Source organism: Ambystoma mexicanum, chromosome 4p (assembly GCF_040938575.1).
Source record: "Ambystoma mexicanum isolate Mex_15411 chromosome 4p, UKY_AmexF1_1, whole genome shotgun sequence".
NCBI classification, from domain to species: domain Eukaryota; kingdom Metazoa; phylum Chordata; class Amphibia; order Caudata; family Ambystomatidae; genus Ambystoma; species Ambystoma mexicanum.
The window spans coordinates 692,539,976-692,562,304 of NC_090927.1; the positions used below are offsets into that span (position 1 = coordinate 692,539,976).

The following is a 22,329-nucleotide window of genomic DNA, read 5'->3' on the forward strand; positions in this document are numbered from 1 at the left end:
AGAGGTCTTCTGGCCAGGTCCTCTCTTGGATCAGGTTCATGAAGGCACAACAGCTTTCAGATTGCGTGGAAGGGAACATCGGTGCACCTTATTTTTCCGGCTCGGCTTCGAGAGTAAGCATCAAGTATCGACTTCAGCTTTTGAACGATTTCCATCAGTGAGAGGTCCCCAGATATACTGTTTGGTCTCTAATTCACTCTGCTGGGTCACACTCAGGCAACCAATCATCCAGAAGGGAATTCATGCAGGCAGCCAATCAGGCTCACAGTGCATTCAGGCCATTTACTTCGCTCACAATATTTAATGTGTATTGGGACAAATACCCAGCCATTCAGCTCTCCACACTGCATTCATACTAGTTTCAGGCTGGACTTGTCTAAGTCTTTGTGTCACATACCAGAACCAGACACCCATAACATGAAGTGCATATTGGTCACACACTCCATTCACCCAGGTCCCACCTCAAGGGTGTACCCACAACATACAGTCATTGGGAAGGCTCCAGCCAGATGGGACTGGACCTCCCACAATACCATATATGGTACTTCCATCCAATAGCTAGTCAGGGGGAAGGGATAGAGTCAGGACTTCCCAAGACTTTGGGAAAACAAGGTAACAGGCAATAGAAAGCAAGAGGCCACAGGGGCCATCTTGTCTCCTATCAGGAATCAACTGATTCCAATGGTATCCCAAAATGGAGGATACTCGGAGCACCTGTCTGATTCAGCATGGAGCTGCCACCAGCCCATACACTGCTCTGTGGGCCACACACAGGTGCCCAAAACATACACTTGGGGTACAGGGTTGTACCCCCACCCATGGGTGCCATAAGGGTATCCCAAGGGTCTGTACACCAAACCAAAAAGAGGAAGAGCTGCACTGCCAGGAATCCCAAAGGGACTCCTGTGCAGAAAACAATACAGGCCCTGTCCCTCCAATGCATTTCCAGCATCACAGTGGCCCCAGGCGCATCCATCAATTTTTACACACAAGTGTCCCCTGAGGGCCACTCACTTTTATTGAGGTAGCCTGTGCAATCCCGATAAAGGCTCATTTTCAGGCTCTCTTCCGCCACCTATTCTCCTTCTCTCATCTCTGACTGCCTGTCTGCTATCCAAAAGTGGTGTGCCGCCAATGATCTCTGGCTTAATGCCAGTAAGACCGAGATTCTCCTCATTGGCACACCTGCTCCATCCTTTCCTGTCACTCTCTGGCCCTCTTCCTTCTCCCTCCTGTGAGGCTAAAAACCTAAGGGTCATCTTCGACTCCACACTTTCCTTCTGTCCTCACATCGCTGACGTCTCTAAGAAGTCACACTACCAGCTGCACCTCCTCACAGGTATTCTTCCTTTCCTCTCCTTCCTGCAGAAGCTCACTGTCTCCAGAGCTCTGGTTCTCTCTAGGCTGGACAACTGCAACAGCCCCTTTCTTAATCTACCTGCCTCTACTCTCTGCAAGACTTGTCCTTGGCCTCAAGCCCAGGGATTGTATCTCTCCAGGACTGAAATCTCTGCACTGGCTCCCAGTGGTGGCAAAGATTAAGTTCAAAACCCTCTGCATTGTCCACAAGGCCATCTGGGGTCTGGGGCCTCAATACCTTCAACTCCCTCTTCCTAAATATCTCCCTTCTCGAGCTCTTCGCTCATCCGCCTCCAACTCCCTCAGGATCCGTTGCTTCTCCAAGCAACGAGTTGCTGGTAGATCCCTTTCTTCTGCTGGGGCCTCCCTCTGGAACAGCCTCCCTGCCTCTCTGAAACTTGAGAGAACCATCTCCGGTTCCAGAAGCACCTCAAGACCCTCCTGTTTGCTTCTGCTTTCTCTCTTCCTCTCCTCTGCTCTTCGCCTGACTGAAACTGAAACTGCACTGGTTATCTGGCTACCCTCTGTTCTCGTGCCCAGGTCCCCTTCCCCACCAGTTGCACACCTGCACTGCCCCCTGGCAGCCCTTGCATTCGGCGTCTGTTCTGTATCCCTACAGTCCCCTACCAGCCGTTGACACCTTATGCCTGTACTTACCCATGCACTTGCCACTAGCTGGCTGCACTTTTGATTTGTTGTCTTATTTATTTTACTGTTATTTTATGCACTGCACTGCCCCTTCCTCTCGCACTTCTCCCTTCCCCCTCCCTTGCACTTGCGCTATCTCAATGTCTCCTGGCCTAGTAAGATTGTTGTCTCTGCCTTCCCTTTGTTCCCCCTTCCTTGCCCCTTCGCGCCTTGAAACACTTGTGTATAGGCGCGTTATAAATGCCATATCATATCATACCGTCCTATTCCCAACTCTTGGATCCTGTTCTGCCCTCTTGGAGAGACCCTGCTCGAATAGTGGGACCTTATTCTTCACTGCCTCACCCCCCTTCCTGAGTCACTACAGCCCCTTCAAGAGACCCTGTTTTTCATTCTACCACACAATCGCGTGGACCAGCACCAAATGTACTTTTGAGCGCAAGGCTCCACTCTTCTTAGGGATTGGACTGCCTCTCAGTTAGGGTTTGATTTCCTAAAAGATATCTGCACTGTTGGCCCTCTTTCTCTTACAGGTTGTGAACGTTAACTGTGTGCCATCCTTGTAGGCCCTTTGCCTACTGTATGTATGTTTGACAGTAGTGTTGTGTTGGTTTAAGTATTTACTGCTGATCTTTGCTTGTGTTTGATTTAAAAGGCCTTTAATAAATGTATATGTATTTTTGATATACACCTGGCAGATTAATTTGTAGTGTTCTTGCTGTATGTGCTCATTTTGGGCTTTCGATCACCCTCACCTCTTCTGAGACCTAGTCTTGACCGGCGCCAATGCTACCTTGATTGGTCTGGCTTGTCCAGAAGGTTACCCTGTTCCAAGAAACTGGGCTGGCCTTCTGAACCTCTGCCCACCAAGTCAGAGTTCAGAAATGCATCTTAACACCCTGTCAGAAATTTTGAAGACAATCCCTGTACGAAAATGAGTCGAGTAAAATAAAGTAATATCACACAATGGGCAGCACTTTTGCCCATCACTGGGTTGGAGGCGTAGGGGATGGTTCCAAGGTGAGTGCAAATACTTATAGTGAATGAATATTTTGTATGACACACTGAATTATGCAAAGATAAACAGAATTAACCAGAGGACTTCAATAAGAGAAAAGTGCATGCCAAAAAATGCAAACGTTCTCACCAACAACAGCAATGTAGGCATTTTCACTCCCACGCACAACATTTGAAGGGAATGTAAAGTGCAACCTTTCTGTAATTGGAGTTCGTGAACTGCCAGTCAAGTCCAAAAGTATTGACTGAGAAAAAGACTGCTCAATTCCTTCTGCCTGTCAAAATAAAAAAGATTACAACACAAATAGTTAATTGTGATAGTGTACTCCTTTATCATTCACGTGCCATCAAAAATAAAAATAAACACTCAAATGTAATGCTTGATACAGTGCCTCTAGATTAGGATCACAATTTGCTGAAGTGCACCATGCTGTGCCAAAACAACCCCCCAAAATCCCTCTCACTTTTCAATGTTCTCTTCGTGTTTGAGCTCTCTGCTGCCAGGAAGTACCATGCAAAACAACGGCTGCACTGAGGGCTGTCTTGCGCATACCAGAAACATTCCACAAAGGACACTCTTCCAGACCCAACACAATCCAACAGCAGGAGAGGCTACAGAATGGGGAACGTGCTGCAAGTCCCTTTCTGTGCTATTCTGGGGAAAATGGCGTTGGAACAGCAGCGCATAAGAGTTATGATATGTAAGTTCGTAACGATGTTTTCAGATTTACATTGAAGTGTCGAAGTCAAATGTAATGTTAGCTGTGTTTGGTAATTTACTCCTGCATCACCGTAAAAAAACGGCCTGGTACATAGGTAGCACCCTGTCCTTCCACTGTAGCTATATGCATGAAAGCTTTGTTGGGACAAATGTGCCGTAACCAGCTTGACACCGTTCTACATACAGCAATATGCAGTGCACTACGTTGCCCGTGTGATAAAGAGTTTCCTCCAACGTGCATTTCCTATGACAGTTTCTATTTTCCAGTGCTCATGCCCAATAGACCTGTGGGCGTTTTTGCATGCCTAATTGGGGATGCAGCCTGGATAACTGCACCTCTGAATGTGCGTGGGGGCGCTACTGGACTTCCCTGGGACTGAGACATGGAGTTCTAGCTCCTGCATTCATGTGCAGGAACCACTTTTTGCTTCCTGTGGCACGGTTGCCAGAGGGCTTCCGTGTTTCCTTGGAGGCACGAGGAGTAGAGTCTAAAAGGGACAGAAGGTAAGGATTTGTATTATGTATGCATACATATATGAATTAGAGAGTGTATGAGGCATGGGTAGGTACTGGGTGTGCACATGAATGAGCAATTGCATGGTGTACGGGTGCACAAGTGAATGCTATGTGACTGAGTAGTTGTGGCATAACTTCTTTTTTTACTGAGCATCTTTGATAAGGCAGGCATGATGAGTGTTATTACCTGGATTGACCTGCATTTTGGTGCAGTAAGCTAGCTATTTGGTGTGGCATGTTTTCATATTGTGGCATGGCTTTTAATAGCCTACCGGAGTGTGTTCTTACATGGGGCTACTGCCATAATGCCATACAATGGCAGAATCAGCGTGGACATTCTATGTTATAGTATCACTAGCAAAAAGTACAAAAAGGTCTGGGTGCTCCTCTACCGAGAACGAACACAGCCAAATAACTTGTTCCAGGAGAATTGCCTAGCATTTTGGTGCTGGACTGCCCTTGTGGGTGGGACAAAGACTGATATGCAAATTGATATTTCTCCTCTGTGAAGGGTGCATTGAGCTAAAACGTGGTAGTAGACCCTTCTGAGTGGAAGACATTCCATAGAACAGGGTATTTGATCCATGCTCGTTCTCAGTAGACGGGCTCCCACACTCCTTTGTAATACTAGAAAAAAGTACCTGTACACCGCACGGGTTCTGTGGTCAGACATGATAACACTCATCAATTTTTGAAAATCAATGATCCTGTAGGTCACTGTTCCGAGTTGCTTATCGCTTGATGTGCTTCGCATTGTGAAGTAAACTGCACTGAGAATCGGTGCTTGTGGCTGGCTGACATACCCTGGAGCAGACGTGGGGAGGAAGTGAGAATTGGAGTGCTGCAGCACACTAGGATATTCTGTGCGCTCTCCACACCTGTTGCCTCACCCTGGTGCAGTGCGTTGCATTGCAAATATCTCGGAAACATCCTACGGCCTTGGAACGTGGTTTGAGGTCACGACCGCAAGTTTTGTTCCTCGTGTTGGGACCGGTCCGTCTACGACCACATTGCTGTTTCGTTGATTTCAGGATACCGTCTCATTTGTGAAGGGGCTGACATCCGGGGAAAGAGGTGTGGTGTCCAAATGTCATGTAGCCAGTAATGTCTGGAGCATCCTAACAGGTCACTATGCAACACTTGGTGCAGATTGGTGGAATGGTGTGGAATTGTATGAGGAACAAACACATTTTCCATTTGATATATAGAGATTACTGCCATTATGTGCAAAGCAAACATGGCTATGTTCTTATATAGGAATTCTGGCATACACTGATGCAGCCAGCATGGAAATGTATGGGGGAAGCCAGCGTGAAAACGTTTTTATGCTGACATATATTGTGGGCAAAGGCATCATGAAAATTGTTTGAGAAATGCTCCTGTACAATGTTGTTGGCTTGCATCTATTAGACCTTTTCAAGAGTTAGCCAACCAAACCAACTGCAAACTGTCTGGCTTTTTTACTGAATTTTTCACTTAAACAGAGCTGTTCAATGCACCATTTTAAAGCACTAATCAAAAAAAAATATCTCTGAAATAACCCGCCAATTTACCTTGGTTGGTTCGGGCTCCCTCGCTATGCTTGGTCTCTCCGGAATATTTAGGGGAAATATTTATGCCCCAACAATTAAAAAAACTAAACATCCTCCACCGCCCTGTATGTATTGTGTAAGAAATCATTGACCTTAAAGCTGAAATAAATTTTAAAACATTATTTTGCAGCAAGACCATTTCATGTCAACGGTTAAAAGTTTCATCTTTTACATTTTTATTGTGTCCAATAAATTTTGTGAACTAAACTTTATTGATAGCTTGAATTTTAGAGTTTCTTTTTTGTATATGCATTTCAACCATTTCCTCCACTCATAGAAGTCTTTCTTTAGGAAGAAATGTGAAGGGATTGAGTAGAAAAATCCATTTGAGACAAGTAACACACGCCACAGCACCACCTAAAAGCCATCTCTATGTATAAAGTAGCACTGCCCTGAAGGACAAAGACGATTTCCTGGAGCAAAAGACCTGCATCTGGGCTAATTTGCAAAACCACAATGCCCTGCTGATGTGGCTGTGACCTGGTGGCTACTAGATGATGTTGTGGCATGTGTGACTTGGATCAAATGGATATTTCTACTTTCATATTTCCAGTGAAAGGATTTTTCCAAGCCTTTTTAAACACCCCATAATTGGATCAGTGTGATTAGGGGGCAGTGGTCGCCGCCCTATAGTTGAGGAGAAACCATTTTGCATTGTAGATTTTTCTCAAAATTCTATTGCTAATAATTTTTGACTTGCTGGATGGATTAGACTGAAATATTCCAAACAAACATTTGTCACAGGCTTCTCAAATATATTTGGAAAGAATTGTACAAAATGTGAAAATTATTTTAAAAAACAAGCTCTGATTAACATCATTGAAATTCAGCAGATCACACTGCAGGCTTGAAACGCTGACCGATTACAGACAAGGGGTGCCCATTCCACACTTTCTGCAATATCACTGATAGCCCAGAGTCATCACATCCGGACTATGTGGAAAATATCACGTTCCTGCAGCCCACCTCCCTGGTCTCCTCCTGGCTCTTTTTACACACGCAGTAGGCAGGCAGAGCCAAGGGCTGAGAGAGGGCTGGTTGAACTAGCATAGTAGATGTGAACCCGTGCATACGCACCTGCTTGGAGTGGGGTGGCCACAGCAGCAATGTCTCCAGGCACAAAGGTATAGCACCTACGAAACCGCAGCCACATAGAGTACTATGCCTGGTGCTAAACAGCTTCTTTTCACGCTCGCTCAGTGGGCCTCCCACCAGAGATCTAAATTACCTCCAATATAGTGGTCTCAAGGGTATGCAACACACGGCAGGGATTCCCGATTCCGATAGTGGAGAAGACAGCTGCCCGCCAATCCTACGCTACGAAGACAGACAAGGCATCCCCTCAAAATGGACATCCAAACACAACTGCAGGCACTCCTGGTGGAGATGAAGACTATTGGCCAGCCAACGCAGAGGAGACCAACGCCATGGTGCAGGATATTAGAATGGAGATTCATGATATCAACACATGGTTTCATATTTTATTGTTGTACCACGATATATTTATTTAAAGAGACTTACTAACACATTTTGTTGCAGAGTGAGGGCATGCATAGGCTTAGACACAGATGGATTTTCATTTTGGACTTTGACTTCAATGGCCCCTAGAAACATCAGTTAAGGGAACCATCAATCAATCAATCAATTTATTTGTATAGCGCTCTATCAATCAAGGCATCATGCCGCTCAAAAAACTGATAGTCAGGATAGATGTAAACGAAAACCAGGTGTCAAAGGTGGTAACCATCTCTGAGCTTTATCCAAAGAGAAACGTTTTGAGATGCTTTTTGAGGGATAAAAAATACTCAATTTTTCAAGCAACGAATTCTGAAGCCTGGGGCCGGCCACTGAAATGGCCCGGCCACCCACACGTTCTTCCTTGTACTTGGGTATCTGAAGGAGTTCTGCATTTGAGGATCTCAAAGAATGCACCGGGCTATATCTAACCAGTTTCTCCTGGATGGCTAAGCATCCATTTCCACCTTGTGTACGGTGCATAATGCAAAGCGCCTTAAACTGTACCAGAGCTTCTACCGGGAGCCAATGGAGAGATTGTCTAGCCTTTGTTACTCCTGCTCTGGCTGGCAAGTGGGTAACCAAACACACTGCTGAGTTTTGTAGCACCTTCAGGTGCTACATAAGAAAGGCAGGTTGAGCCAGGTAAACAGCATTACAATAATCCAGACTCCCATTAACACAAGCTGGCACTACTTGAGCATGAAATGTATCTGAAATAAACGGAAGGACTTTCTTTAGCTGTTTGAGTTTAACAAAGCCTGCACCATACACTGAGTTAACCTGCGCCTCCAAAGACAGGGATTCCGAAAGCTTTACACCTAAATAACGTACTGTCTTGGAAGGCTTAGGTAACGGGCCCAATGATGCGGGCCAAAAAGCATCGGACCATCCATCAGCAGCCCCTAGCAGGCCCGAGATCAGAATCTCTGTCTTCCCGCCATTCAACTTGAGCCAATTTGACTCCATCCAGACTCGGACGGCTTCCAGGCATATGTTTTGCTCATCTCTTACATCGCCCTGCTTAGTGTCTAGTCTAACCAACATCTGTGTGTCATCTGCATATGAGAAGACTCTAAAGCCAAACAGATGAATCAAGATCAGCAAAGGGCGAATATATACATTGAAAAGCAGGGCAGAAAGAGCCAAACCCCGCGGAACACCTTTGGAGAAACTGGAGAGGAGCGGTAGGGGTGAAGGGAAACTATCTGCGAACAAGAGGTCAAGAAAGCATGAAACCAATCTAGTGCTAGCCCAGCTAATTCTGCCTCCTCTAGCCTTGCCATCAATACTTCATGATCAATGGTATCGAAAGCAGCCGACAGGTCAAAAAGAATCAGACCTGTTGAGCTGCCCTTGATTTGATTGCCCCTTAGGGGGTGATTCCCTGCCCGCCCCCCTCAAACTCTAGGGCTGTGTGGAGTGGGCACAGAATCACAAGTCTTGAGTTATGATGAGAGGCGCCTCAGGGGTTCGGCCTAGTGCTTTTGACAGTTCCCTGAGTTCTGCACCCCTTGTCATACTTGACAGAAATACAGCCAGAAAATATTGTGTAGTTCGTTTTGACTCAAAGAGACCTTATTATGAAGCATTGCTCAAAAATATGAAGCTGTCACTTGAAGGTAGCAAGTCAATATATTTATTATCACTTCTGTTCTCTACCAGCTTCGATCATCATTATGCCTGCTATACTGACAGCAATAATACCGTAGCATACAATCATGTATATGGAAAGCGTTATTGCTTAAGCTAAAAACATAATTGGCGTCTAACAAAGATCAAGTACATTTTTAAAACACCCGCTTGAGCAATCATGGGATTCATGTTATGTAGTCTAAGCTATGCTATGGTATGATCAGGAGTGGAGTGACATAATAAAGCATGACATCAGTCTAACATATGCATAAAAGTTCAACCAACACACTCAAACTCACGATTTCCAGGTCTTGGTGTTCTTCATGCAAAGTGACCACGAGAACCTGCTGCTCTGACCTGCTATTGAAGGCTCTTCCCAGCACCCCACGATCTCGTTTTCTCTCTGCTCGCTGCCTGCCGATTTCTCCTTAGCCTTAGTCTGTTGTGCTTTTTATATTAACACGCGTAACTTAGTCTACATGTACTATGTGCGTAATTTCCTTGGCCTGGACGGAACGTCTACAGTCTGAACCTGCTCTTGAGCTTAGCTTTGCATTGCACACATGATTTATCTATGTGAAAACTCAAGTGACGGGCACTGTCTCTGCTTCTTGATTATTTCCATTAGAATGCATGGGCTTCTGCTTGACGACCATGCAAAGCATGGTGTTCTTTTCTGTCCTATTTCAAATGCCATTATATTGGATGCATTTTCTGAAGGGGTTCATGCGCGACAGTTGCTTTGGACGCTTTAACCGCACCTGTGTATTTTGGTACCCTGCTTCTTGTCTCTGGCTGCTTATCAGCGCAGAAGCATCTCTTGACTCTGCTACGAGCTCATCTACAACAGGAAGCTGTCACTTGTGGTTGGTTTTCTTCTGTTGGAACAGGGGAAACTGTTCGCCTTTAGCTGACCCTAACGGCACATGTTTGTGAGTCTACAGTTAGTGTCTGATTTTGTCCTTTGGAAGCCAAGCTCGCATTGTATGTGAATGTGTGCTATTTGCCAACGAACATCCATAGCTTATTACTATGATGGTAGCACCACATGTATTTTCAAGGCATTAGGCCATTGAGGACAAGAGGCTGCTATTCTGTGGTTAGGAAGAGGAATCTATCATGTCTTGTTAATCGCCTTTGCTAAAGCCACGGAACAAGCTATGTGCTTGCTCTTTGCTGAACCCACAAGCGTTAAACATCAATGACAATATATTGTCTACAGTAAATGTCTAACTTTGTCTTCTGACACTAGCCTGTGTGCAACTGTGTACTTTGTATTCTGTGGCACAGCTGTTTTAGCTCATTCGTAACATTTGTAAATCATGACAGCCTCGTCCCTGACCATGGTAAGATCATCCAATACCGATATCACAAATGATTCTGTTCCTATCAAGGGGCGAAAGCCCGTTTGGAAGCTATCTAAGATGTCTTGACTTTCCAAGAAAGTTCTCAATTGGGGGGTCACTACTGCTTCCAAAACCTTCATAGGAAAGGGCAAGAGTGACATAGGACGATAGACAAAATCAGAGGATCAAGTGATGGCTTTTTCAGCAATGGAATAACTAAAGCCTCTTTAAGCTTAGACTTAACTACGCCCCACTGCAGAGACTAATTTACTGCAGCAGCCAGTGTGTCATAACACTCCATAGGCGCTGCTTTTGCAACTATCTTAATTAGCTCCTCCTTGTTCGTTAAGGGGAAGTCAGAAAAAAGGGCTTCTGCCTTTTTTCCGGCCGACAGCATAGGCATGCCACTTTCACTGTTCGCATAACGTAGATCGCTTGGGTTTCCCTTAACCACAATTCCCTTCCTAATCGCCTCCATTTTTCTGATAAAAAGGTAGAGAGCTCATCACACAAAGATTGGGAGGTGGCCATCTGTGTATTACTAATTTGTTAATGATCTCAATTTTTTTGGGACGTTCACTGCTGCTTGGTTTGAATCCTCAAAATAAATAAACTTGGCTGTTTTTAAAGCCTTATGGTAGATGGCACGCTGCTGTTTATACCTTTGACGAAGATGAGCCTCATATCCTTTCCTCCATTGCCGTTCTGCCTGCCGTACACCTCTAGGTGTAATGTTCGGAGTGCCGGAGTATACCAGACGGCACAGTGAGAAGGTGGCTTGTTCATCAGTTTTAAAGAGGCCAGTTTGTCTGCTACAGACTTCAGACTGTTGACCAACCTAACTATGTGCGTGGATAAGGGGCCTAACTTGACCTTTTCATAAGCCTGATGCTGGATAACTTTAATAAAGCCTGTACAGGGTTCCATTCTGGCCCAATTCCGTCCAAACTACAAACTATTATGGTGAAGAAGCTGCATCGCATCTCCTACAGTTTTAATTATAAACGGCACGACCAGATGATCTGACCACATAAGCGGAAGACTGGGAAACACCTCTACCAAGGCCCCTGGGACAAATATCAAATCCAGGGTATGGCCCTTCGTATGGGTGAGACCAACGACATGCTGTGTCAATTTTAGTTGCTTCATGGCTTTAAGCAGAGACCCATGAGCTTGGTCCAGTTCTGTTTAAATAAAATCCCCAAGGGCAACCACATTTTTGTACTGAAGGGTTAATTTAGATGCATCACCAAGAAAAGTTCTAGTAAATAAGGGGAGATTCATTGCCAGGGGGTGATAAACCAGTACAAAATGACAAACACAGGACGCATTTACCACCACTCTTACCACTAGGTATTCCATTTCAGATTCCATGGGGGTTTGTAACAACGTACACTCATATTGACCGTTGTAAATCACTGAAACACCCTTCCTGCGTGTTTAGCTCCCTGGTCAACTTTTAGCAAGGCGTAACCTAGAGGTAGCATTTGTATTTTATCAGGACCTGTGGCATCAGTGAACCAAGTCTCTGTGACAAATACCAGATCCGGGCAGAGAACATCTCCAACCTATGTGCCACAAGGGAGCGTGCATTAATAAGACATGCAAAAAGGGGTGAGGGGCCAAGAAACAACTCATGCCTAGTTTCCATCCAAACTGAAGGAAATACTGTGCCTACCAGTGCTCAGGCAAATGGCTTGCTGCAAGACATGTGCAGCTTACCAGTATGCTGTGCCCAGAGCACAGACTCTGCGTGGACAGGTGCAGACGGGCTGGACTTTGGCCTGACTTTAGCTTTAGCCTGGTCGCTGTGCTCCCAGCGCGAGCCCTTAAATAACAAAATAACAAACCCACACACTCTGGTGTGTTACCGCTGTGTTGCAGGGTCTGGTGCTTTCACTTGGAGCCTGGCTGATAAGTCCTAAAAGTGACCAGCCCCTCAGGGAGCTGGAGAAAGTAGGCGAAACCGAGAAAGGTCACACATGCAGCAGAGTGTGCATCCCTTTATAGTTAGGGCCGGTTAGAAATTACACAAACCCAGGAACTTTAGAAAATAAAGGTTTTGAAAAGATCCTTGGGTCTGTGTCTCTCCTGATACCATGCCTGTTTCACAACAGTACAGAGATTAAAACACAGTCATTGAGTGCTCTGCTTCACCGGAAGTCAGTCTGCCCCAATCCCTGCTTGGCGTGTGTGTTCATAGAGGAGCTGCAGCAACGTGACTATGTCTGTGCCTTTAATCCGAAAGACAGCCCATAAAATTGAATTTCCTGTGCGCTGCGCGGAGTTCAGAGTAGAGTTCAGTCTGCCCCAGTCCCTGCTTGGCGTGTGTGTTCATAGAGGAGCTGCAGCAATGTGACTGTGCCTTTAATCCGAAAGACAGCCCATCAAAGTGAATTTCCCGCACGGAGCGTAGTTCGGAGCAGAGTTTAGTCTGCCTCAGTCCGCCCAACGAAGCAATCCAGGCTTTCTGCGATGAGGTGGTCCACGACGGGAATCGTGGGGTCATTAGGCCCACAAATTAGACATAAGGCTCTTCAAGATAGCCGAAACCTGAAAAAACTTATGCCCAGAGGGCCGCACTGAGGGAAATGAGAAAATTCAAGCTGACATGCAGACAAGTGTAAAAAGTGTCAGGATTGACATTGGCTCGTCTGACTCATTTGTAGCTCAAAGTAAACCGCAACCACCGTTATCTTCAGTTTATATAGATGCACGTGATGTCCTCTTAGACTTTGATATAACTAACATCACAGACTCAGATCTGTTAGAGATGCGGCTACCACTTGATACAGAGCTGCCGGAAAATAAGTCCCCAACAGATGGCACCACAGCTGAACCAATTCAGTCACAAGAGTTACGCGAGCCAGCTGGAGACAAAACGGAATACTTGATAAACCCTAAAACTACCTCTTCTTTAGCTTTGATGCATACTGGTACTTCCGCACATAAAAAGAACCATTCTTGAAGCCCAATGGAGGGAGAGAACAGAAACTGTATACGACTTCCAGGTGCTGAGGAAAATCTTGAAGGCGTGGATGTTCAAGAACAGTTGCATGAATCTGAAATACCTACTCCTGTGGAAATCGTGAATCATGAAGTAAACAATGCAAAAGAAATAAATGAATAAAAGGAAACAAATACATATACAATGTGTGGTATAGGTGCCTGTTCGCACAAAGCAGACATGTTGCCTAGTTATCCCACAGCAATTGATGTTGTGGCTCGGGAAGCACGACTGACAGAGCGACTAAAAGCTGAGTTTCTGCAAATGCGCAAGCGTTTAAATGCCAGCTACACACAAAAATATACAAAAACACCGGCAACAAGAAACAAAGACATTTTAGTAATATCAGACAAACAGCAAATAGAAGCACGCCGCTCAAACACCCGACCCTCAATTGCAGCACGGGCAGACTTGGATTCACCGGACTGCAGACTTAAGGAGGACTTGAGAGCCGAAAAAAATCGATGTCTGGCTGGCAAACACATACACCAAGTCTGCTAAAGAATACAAAACTATGAGCCCTCAAACCTCGTTAAATCAAGGTGAGGCTGAAAACGAGCCAACTAATAAAGGAAATGTGTCAATCGCTGCTGGACTACAGATCCATAATAATGTACTAGCAGCCACTTCCATTGCCCACATGCCTTTTATGAAGCTTTATGAGACGATTAATGACTCAGTACGAGATCAAGGGTCCCTATTGGCAATATCAAATAACAAGCTCCTGGTGCTAGAAAAATTCACTGAATACCTCATTCAAAGGCTTGATATCGAAGCTGAAATATCACGGAAATGGCAATCTCGTCTCTTTGAGGTTACAAGACTTGAAGAACGCGAAAAATCAGACCTAATTGAGGCGGTGCTAGAATGTACAAAGTGGATGAGACACAATGTGTCTACAAGTCAGCGTTGTAGCCTACATGCATGTAACTGCCTTCATAATGAAATTGGGCCAATGCCCTTGGACAGCGATGCTCAATTGGCAGAGGAAAAGGTGAATGGATTTCAGAGCAGCCTGACAACTAGCATCAGCACTTAAGTTCAAACTGTTCCATCAACATCTGGTGACGCCCTTGAATCTCACGATAAAACAAGGACTGGAGCAGCAAAAATGCAAAAAACACGATTTCAACAGCGTCAGCAGTAAACTTAAACAAAGTTTCAGCAGATAATGGCGGTTCTTGCACAAATTAGCTCATAATTCAACCGAATCAAGAAGAACAGGAAAAACAGAAACATGTAATAGACAACCAAGGCCTGAGTGGACCCGAATTTCAAAAGCAGAAAAATAAACTATCATTTGGAATTGTTACAGGTGCAGCAAAATCATTGCAAAAACCAGTTGTAATAATTTCCAAATTAAAAGACAAATCTATTGGTCAGTCGAAAAAATCAAAGCAAAGACCAGCTGCTAAAAGAGCTTGTACAAATGAAGCAAAGAAATGTATCAGAAATCTTACAACCCCACCCAGGATTGGGCTATTTGAGTGCAGCTGCAAGAGCCAAAAAATTCAACAGAGCAGCTTTTTTCTCAGAATGAAGCCCTAGAATTTCAAGCGGCCGTCAAGCCTCAAAAAAGGACAAGAGTTGAAGCTGAAGTATCAGCGAAGCAAACTCAAAATCATCTATCGATCTTTGCAAATTTTCAACATATTCAATAGAGGATGACGTGGACATAGAAGATGCGGCTACAGTCTCCTCTTGTAAAGATCGTGAGCCGCACAAACAGCTGAGTAAAGAAGTCAAACTGAAGCAATCTGCTGCAAATGATCAAAATGGCAGCAGGTCAATAAAGGAAAACAACCCAGTTATGTCCAAAAGTCTGTTTAAAGGCAGGAGCGTGAATTAAGCTAGTCTGCCCAGGAACCATGATAACCACAAGGCCACACAGGCAATTTCAAAGTTAAATCCTAAATTAACAGAAGCACAAACATTAAAACAAGAACATCCCATAAACGACTTAGGAAAGCAGTCGACATTTCAATCAAGAAACGGGCTGTGGAAACTGGAACTAGAAAATATTCAAGAGGAAAAAAACAAAGTGAATCTGAACCGAAACAACATAATGAAGCTGTTGCATTGTATTCCGGCACTCCACATAATTAGATCAGGTGACATAGCAAGTCAGAAAGCCGCTCGGATTGGGTGATTCTGCATATGAAATCTAAGTTCACTGCAAAGTCCTTAATTGAGGCAAGAGAAGATCTGATATTCTTTGGTTTTGATCTATCTTTATATGACGAGTCGTCTTTAACCCAAGAGTTATTACATGCCTCTCAAACAGATCAAACAGCAAATGAACAAAGAAGATTGGATCTGTGGGAACAATTCAAAGCAAACTCAGAGGCAGCTCTGGTGAATCGTCAAAAGGGCACAATGCCAGAAAATATCCGGTCAAAATCAAATCAGCAAAAAAGTCAGAACTAGCATAAAAATGAGGATATTGAAGCCACTCATTTGCTGACTTCATGGAATACCAGAGGCTTCGTCCATTTATTCCAAGACGATTGTAATTTAAATGGAAAGAACTTTATAATTTGCCTCCAAGAAACTTCGGGAAACTCCAATATGTGGCGGCTACTCAATTTACTTAAATGCTGCTGGAAAAAATCTATTTGGACGGCTGCTTTCAGGATTAATAACAATGATTAAGCATAAGTGCAACTGGAAAGTAGTACGTTCTGTGAACGCAAATCTGTTTGTCCAAGCAACTACATTACAATACAGTCATTCTGATCTCCATAAACAAAAACAGTTAATGATCATATACACATATTGGAACTCTGCAATCATTTCTCAATCGAAATTTAGTTCATCAGTAACAACACAAATTGATAATTGCTTATTGGCCTTCGACAACCCATTTATCTTAGTGTGTGGGACCTAAATTATTCATGGTTCAATGACTCCAAAGAGCTCATTACACCAAAAGGCCAAAACAGGCGTATTCATCAGTTTGACCATGGTTGTCGTTGGCTTTGCGACAATGCGAAATGCTAAACGGTTGCACCAAGGGCGACATACCAGCAGCTGACTCAAGCAAAAAGACATTGAACTACATCTGGGCTTCAAGAAATTTGCTAAGTGAAATATTTGAATTATCAACGTTTAAGGCGACAAAGAGTGACCATGAAGCTTTAGAGTCGTCCTGGTACTGGGTACAAGAGGATCCTAGTTGAGTTTATAACACAAGCCTGGAAATCAACAATGGAAAAAACAGACTTCGGATAAATGCTAATCAAATAAGTAAAATAACATCTAACTTCATACATGCAGAGGATGCTGACGCACAGGTCAACCATATTCCACTGCTGATGCAGTTCAAAACGAGACATCATGGCAACAAAACTGAAATAATAGATAACAAACATCCCTACAGCAAGTCAGTAGGAGAAGCAAAGAAGTTATTACGTAGAGACTTGCTGATAATAAAGAAATCTAAAATTAACTGTGTCGAGCGAACAAAGAAAAGGCGTCAACAATATCGACATTGGTTAAAATCTTTAAATAAATTCGCGATCAAGAACAGGCTGAAAGAATGTTGCGTTTCATCACACAAAAAGACAGTAGGCATATCTGGGAAATACCAAATACCGGACAGTTAAATCAAGCCTTCGCCATGTCAATGTCACAACCCTCACCCCAGAGCCACACTGGCAAGCCCACTTGTCAGGTGGGATCAGGGCTCGGGTCTCCATTAAGGCCCTGAAGGCCTGGCACCCACTCCCAAGGCTCTCTTGGAGCCAGTCCTGGCGCCTATGGAGCCAGGCTCATACACCTTGAAGAACATGTGTGCAGGGGGACTACTTTTTCATTTGCAGCCTGCAGCCAATATGGAGACACCCACATAGCTTGGTTCCCAGGAACCAAGCTATGCGGTATAGTGTTTTGGGTGTGGTGGCCTAGGGACTAGTTTACCTGGACTACTTTGTTCAGCTATTTAAACCACACCCGAACAAGAAAGCACCCTTTGTGTTACTTTGCAGACTGCAACGTGACGCTCACCGTGTCCTGTGATACCCACAAGCTTCAGAGAAGCGATCCTGCAGAGGAGACAAAAGGGACATCGTTAGCAGCATCTTACCTGCAATCTCCATCCGATTATCCGCTCTCAGCTCCAGTGAACAGCTTCCTCTGAATTCCGCATACCATCCGACCTGAAAGAGGAGAGGAGAGGACAATATCAGAGAAGGCATATTTGGCATTGCTAAATCACAAATAGCACAAGAAGCTTACCCGGCTGGTCGCCTCCCGGCCGGCACCGCTCCGGAATTCCACACACGCTAGAGAAGCACTGCGACCTGTAAGGAAGGAAGAAAACAGGTCAGCAAAGGCAAAACAAGGCAGCGCTGCACATAGCGCTTACTTATCGCATCGTATCGCACATCACGCGCCATCATTTACGGCGAGGCCCAACTCAGCCAGTTCGCCACGCTGAAGCTCCGCACACCTATGGGAAAAAAAGGACATTATTAAATAAAGAAAGGCATGCAAGAATAACAACGCAATACAGAACTGCTGCAATAAGACCTACCTGAAAGACACTCAAGCGGGCACGCGCCAGTGAAGTAGCTTGGCCGCACACACCCTCAGAAGACAACGTGCCCCTGCCAAGAAGGCAGGACGGAGAGCACGCCTAATTCCATAACAAGGCAGAACATCCTCCACAGACTACATCTGGGAAAACAGGGAAGAAGGTACCAGCAACCAACCAGGGCTGAGTGGCGTCCTTATGGATAGTAGGTGAGCGTAACAGTCAAATGGAGTAAACGCATCAAGCTGGGATAAACATTTCTCAGCAGTCTTTGATGCCGACAGTGATGATTATAAAACAACTAACACTAAAACAAACTCTAGTTGGAAGGTCATTGAGTCACAAGAAAACATTGAAACAGCAATTCAAAAATTAAAAAACTCACGGGCTGCCGGTCCCGACGGCATATCTAATGTAATGCTTAAACAGTACAAATCCCAGTGGGCAAGTTTCATCAAGGCACTGTACGATCGAATTGCAACAACGCAGGTTCTCCCCGACGCCTGGAGAGAGGCAGTGGTATTACCAGTGTTCAAGAAGGGCAATCGGGATGATCCGACAAACTATCGCCCGATTGCCCTCCTTGACACTATGGGAAAGGTGTTTGCAACATTGCTACAGGAAAAACTTGCAATCTGGGCTGATGGCGCAGCCATGGTAGACGAGAGGCAAACTGGATTTAATAGAGGAGTCGATGTTGAACTACCAATGGTGTTAAAACAACCCAGGACCTTTCCACCAAGAGCAAACGGTCAGCAGCTTAGCTGGGTCGTTTATGCCAATGACATTGTGCTTTTGGACTCTACACAAATAGGGCTACAAAGATTACTTACAGCCCTACAAAAGTACCTCCAACAAAACAAATTGGAAATAAATGTAAAAAAACCAAAGATAATATTGTTCGGACCAACAACTCAAACGTGACAAGAAATGTACCTGGCAAGTGAATAACGAATGCCTTGAACGTACAGACAGGATACGTTATTTAGGTTTCATGTTTAACATCTCAATACATGAATGGAGTTGGACGCAAGACCTTATCTCCCGAATGCAGATGTTTGCCCTACAAGGGGCGAAATTACACGCAATACATGGTAAATTTACATTAATACCGGCGCTTACATTCTATCTACAAAAAGTGATGCCTGCAATAACTTTTGGTAGTGAAGCAGGGTGGAATACTGATGCAAAACTGTGGTGTCAACTTGAAGGGAAGTTCAGGTGAAAGGTGCTTAAACTCCCTCAAAATGTGTCAATAACTGCAATCCGATACAAATGATGCTTAGATTCTTTATATGGTACCGTTTTGTGGAAGGCAATAATGGCCCTGTGCAAAATGCGCCTCGTCCCAGTAGTAAAACCACATATACGATACTAAACATAAAGAGCACCCACACTTTTGCTGACCTATTTGTAATCTGGGAAGGTAAAGATACTACTTGACGCAGATGTTTCATGGGAACAAGTACTTCAAATGCTGCAGATTGCAAAGAAACGTGTTTTCCGGTGGAACTGGATAGTTAACAATGATAAACGAAGAAAGCTGGTTACAGCCTTAGACTTTGGAACTTCCATGCATGAAGTTGGTGCTCCCCCAAAAAACTTTATTTCATCACTATATCATCGTGATACATTTTTAAGATTACGCTTGAATCTCTACAATACCAGAGAGGCTGATGTTAAAGCACGACAGTAAAACACAAAATAACCTCTGTCGCAATTGTACGAAAGCAGTTCAATCGGTAGAACATTTGGTGACTGAATGTACAGAAATCATCCTTCCGTTCGTTACATTTGTCAAAATGTGCTCCTAAAAATAGTAACATGGACGAATGGTGGAGCCATTTAATTTCCGGCATAAATACGCAATTGACTTGTGGAGTCATACATTTTAGGACAGAATAGTGATTGAATCATAAGGCCTGTAATTGATCATTTCAGCATGATGAGTTGATGAATTTGTAAAAATACAATCATGTGACAAAAAGTTTGTTTTCTTTTTCTAAACTAATGTTACAATAAAAAAGTAGTCTTTTCTCATTTTGTTGATCATATTGATTAGCCGATTACTGATTAATTCTTGTTTAGATTTAGCTCAGGGGTGCAAACTGCACTATCCATAGAGGTTTTGAAATTCCTAAGCAAAATTAGTTTTATTAAAATTAGATGATAATTTTTAGCTGACACAAATGTCAAGCTCTGGTAGTAGTTTTTTCTATAGCTTTTGGACCATCAGAGTTTGTGATTTTTGTTGTTCTTGTTGTTATGTAATGGTCTATATATGACCTCTTATTTTCCAAATGATGACTTTTCTGTATTTTGTATTCTGGCGTTTTATGTATTTAGATTGTATTTACTTGGGAATTATCTATTGAAATGTTATGTTTTATATGTAATTGTATGTGAAAGGTTGAGCATGTTAACCATGTCACATTAAATAAAAAATACAAAAATAAAAAATGTATGTAAAAATGTATACTTTTTAAATGGAATCCATACTGAATGGTTTAGCAGGTTTGCATGTGCCTATTCCATTTTACATGTTAATATACATGTGATGCTCCTTTGTTTCTTTGCATATAATTAAAATAAAATCCAATACCAAAACGGTGTCCATTAGCAAATCGTTCGAACATCATCCAGCATATTTATAAACTTGCTAAAGCTGAACACAAATGTGGGGAATGTGCTTGTGGCATAATCAGAAAATCATCCTAAAATCCTCCCATAATGATCAGAGCGGTTATGCTCATGAAGTAATCCGAAAGCATCGTAAAATCATCAGAAACAAACAATTTTCTAAAATGGTGTTCAAGTAATCAGAAAGTCATCCTAAGGTCATCCCGAAATCATTGTGTAGAAACAGTTTACAAAAGTTTTTTAAAGTAATTGGGAAGTCTGCACCAAACTAAAGTCATCCCGAAATCATCAGGAACGAGAAGATTATGGTGATGCTGGAAGTAATCAGAAGGTCATCCTAAATTAATCTCAAAATAATAATCGGGAGCATTTCTGAAACCTTTGCTAATGAGTTTAAGAGTGTGATGATGTGAGAATGGCGTCTGGTGTAGTTCGATGATCATTGGATGACTCCAGTATGATCTCCAAAATCATCCTTTTAGACCAGGTCCTGCACATTCCTATCTAGGTGTGCATGTGTGTGACAGTGTGGCTTGCTGTGCCAAGCCTCTCTAAATCAAACTAGTTTGCCAATGCTGACCCTCTGCAGAAGTGTTTTCCCATGAATTTCAAACCCCAGAAGCTACTGACTTTTCTACGGCGTGCTGCAATGCTATTCGAAGCTCTATGCTAGCAGCAAAGTGAGGATTGCGATCACTTGACCCTCTCCACTTGTTCTCTTGCTCTTTGGGGACACGGCATAATCCAGTTTCTACAGTTTAGCAAAGTAAGGTGGTGGGTTGTCAGAGTCTTGGGAACAACACCATGGCATGTGTGTGTTTTTAGCCAGAGAACTATCCTTCCCACTGCACCTCCTCTGCTTCTTCTGCACTGGTTGCTCTGGGGGACTGAAACGATCCAGCCTCAGCACAATAGAAGGAGCCTCCCAGGTCAGCACAGTTAAAGTATTAGTTCAGCCAAATCTAACTGGACTGGACTGGACTGGACTGAACTCAATGAGTTTAAAGGGTACCAGCACAGGAGAAAGCATGAGGGACAATTCACTGCCTTATGTGGCTGCAATGTAAGGACCCCTTGAGGTTATGATAGCGACATGGAGAGCTACTTGCGAACAAGATGCTCTGACAAAACCTGGAAGCAGCGTTTCTGCATATGGGCAAATAAAATAAACAAGTTTGAAGCTCCACTTAACAGGTTGAAAGATCATTGCTACAATCCTACCTCCCTGAGTAGTCTCATGCAGAGGCAGGACCTGTGCAGCACCTGCAAATTGTCTTTGGGGTGCCCTGAGCAATGCACATGTGTTAAACAGCAGCTTGGGCTTGAGCAGGCAAGAGCGCCGACAGTCCATGGAACGCCTCACACTAACAGTCTTCACGCTTGCACTGCACTGACTCCAGTGTGGCAGTGATTTTGCTGCTTACAGGACATGAAACTGATCTTCCCACACCACTCAGGAGGTGCAGCTGAGTCTTCAGTTCCCCGCAGTAGGGGAAGCAGACATTCACTCTCTGCAGAGGCTGTCTGGCAGTGTTCTGCATCCCAGCGCAAGGGGGTAAATGCATGGATCGTTTAAAAATCTGACTTTACAGCACTGTTCCGCAGAGGATCCTGGCACCACAGTTTATCAGCATGGAATTCCTAGTGACGTTGGCAGTGGCCATTCCAGCATGGATTTGGGACACTTCTCATTCGTCTGGAACCTCAGACACTGTTTTCTTAGGTTTAGAGGCTTAACCTTTTAGGTTAAGTATAGGTATGCAGGTATGGAGTCGGTGTGAGATGAGTCTACCCTAGCT

At 44.0% G+C, this 22,329-nt stretch overlaps 1 protein-coding gene across 1 annotated transcript in view; it reads right to left on the reverse strand.

Moving 5' to 3' along the window:
- LOC138453423 (CD109 antigen-like) overlaps nt 1-22,329 on the reverse strand; it is a 1,481,241-nt gene that overhangs the window by 376,048 nt on the left and 1,082,864 nt on the right. Inside the window, exon 22 of the mRNA XM_069606256.1 lies at nt 3,155-3,299. Within this exon, the coding sequence (XP_069462357.1) occupies nt 3,155-3,299 (145 nt within the window). The remainder of the gene's footprint in view (nt 1-3,154; nt 3,300-22,329) is intronic.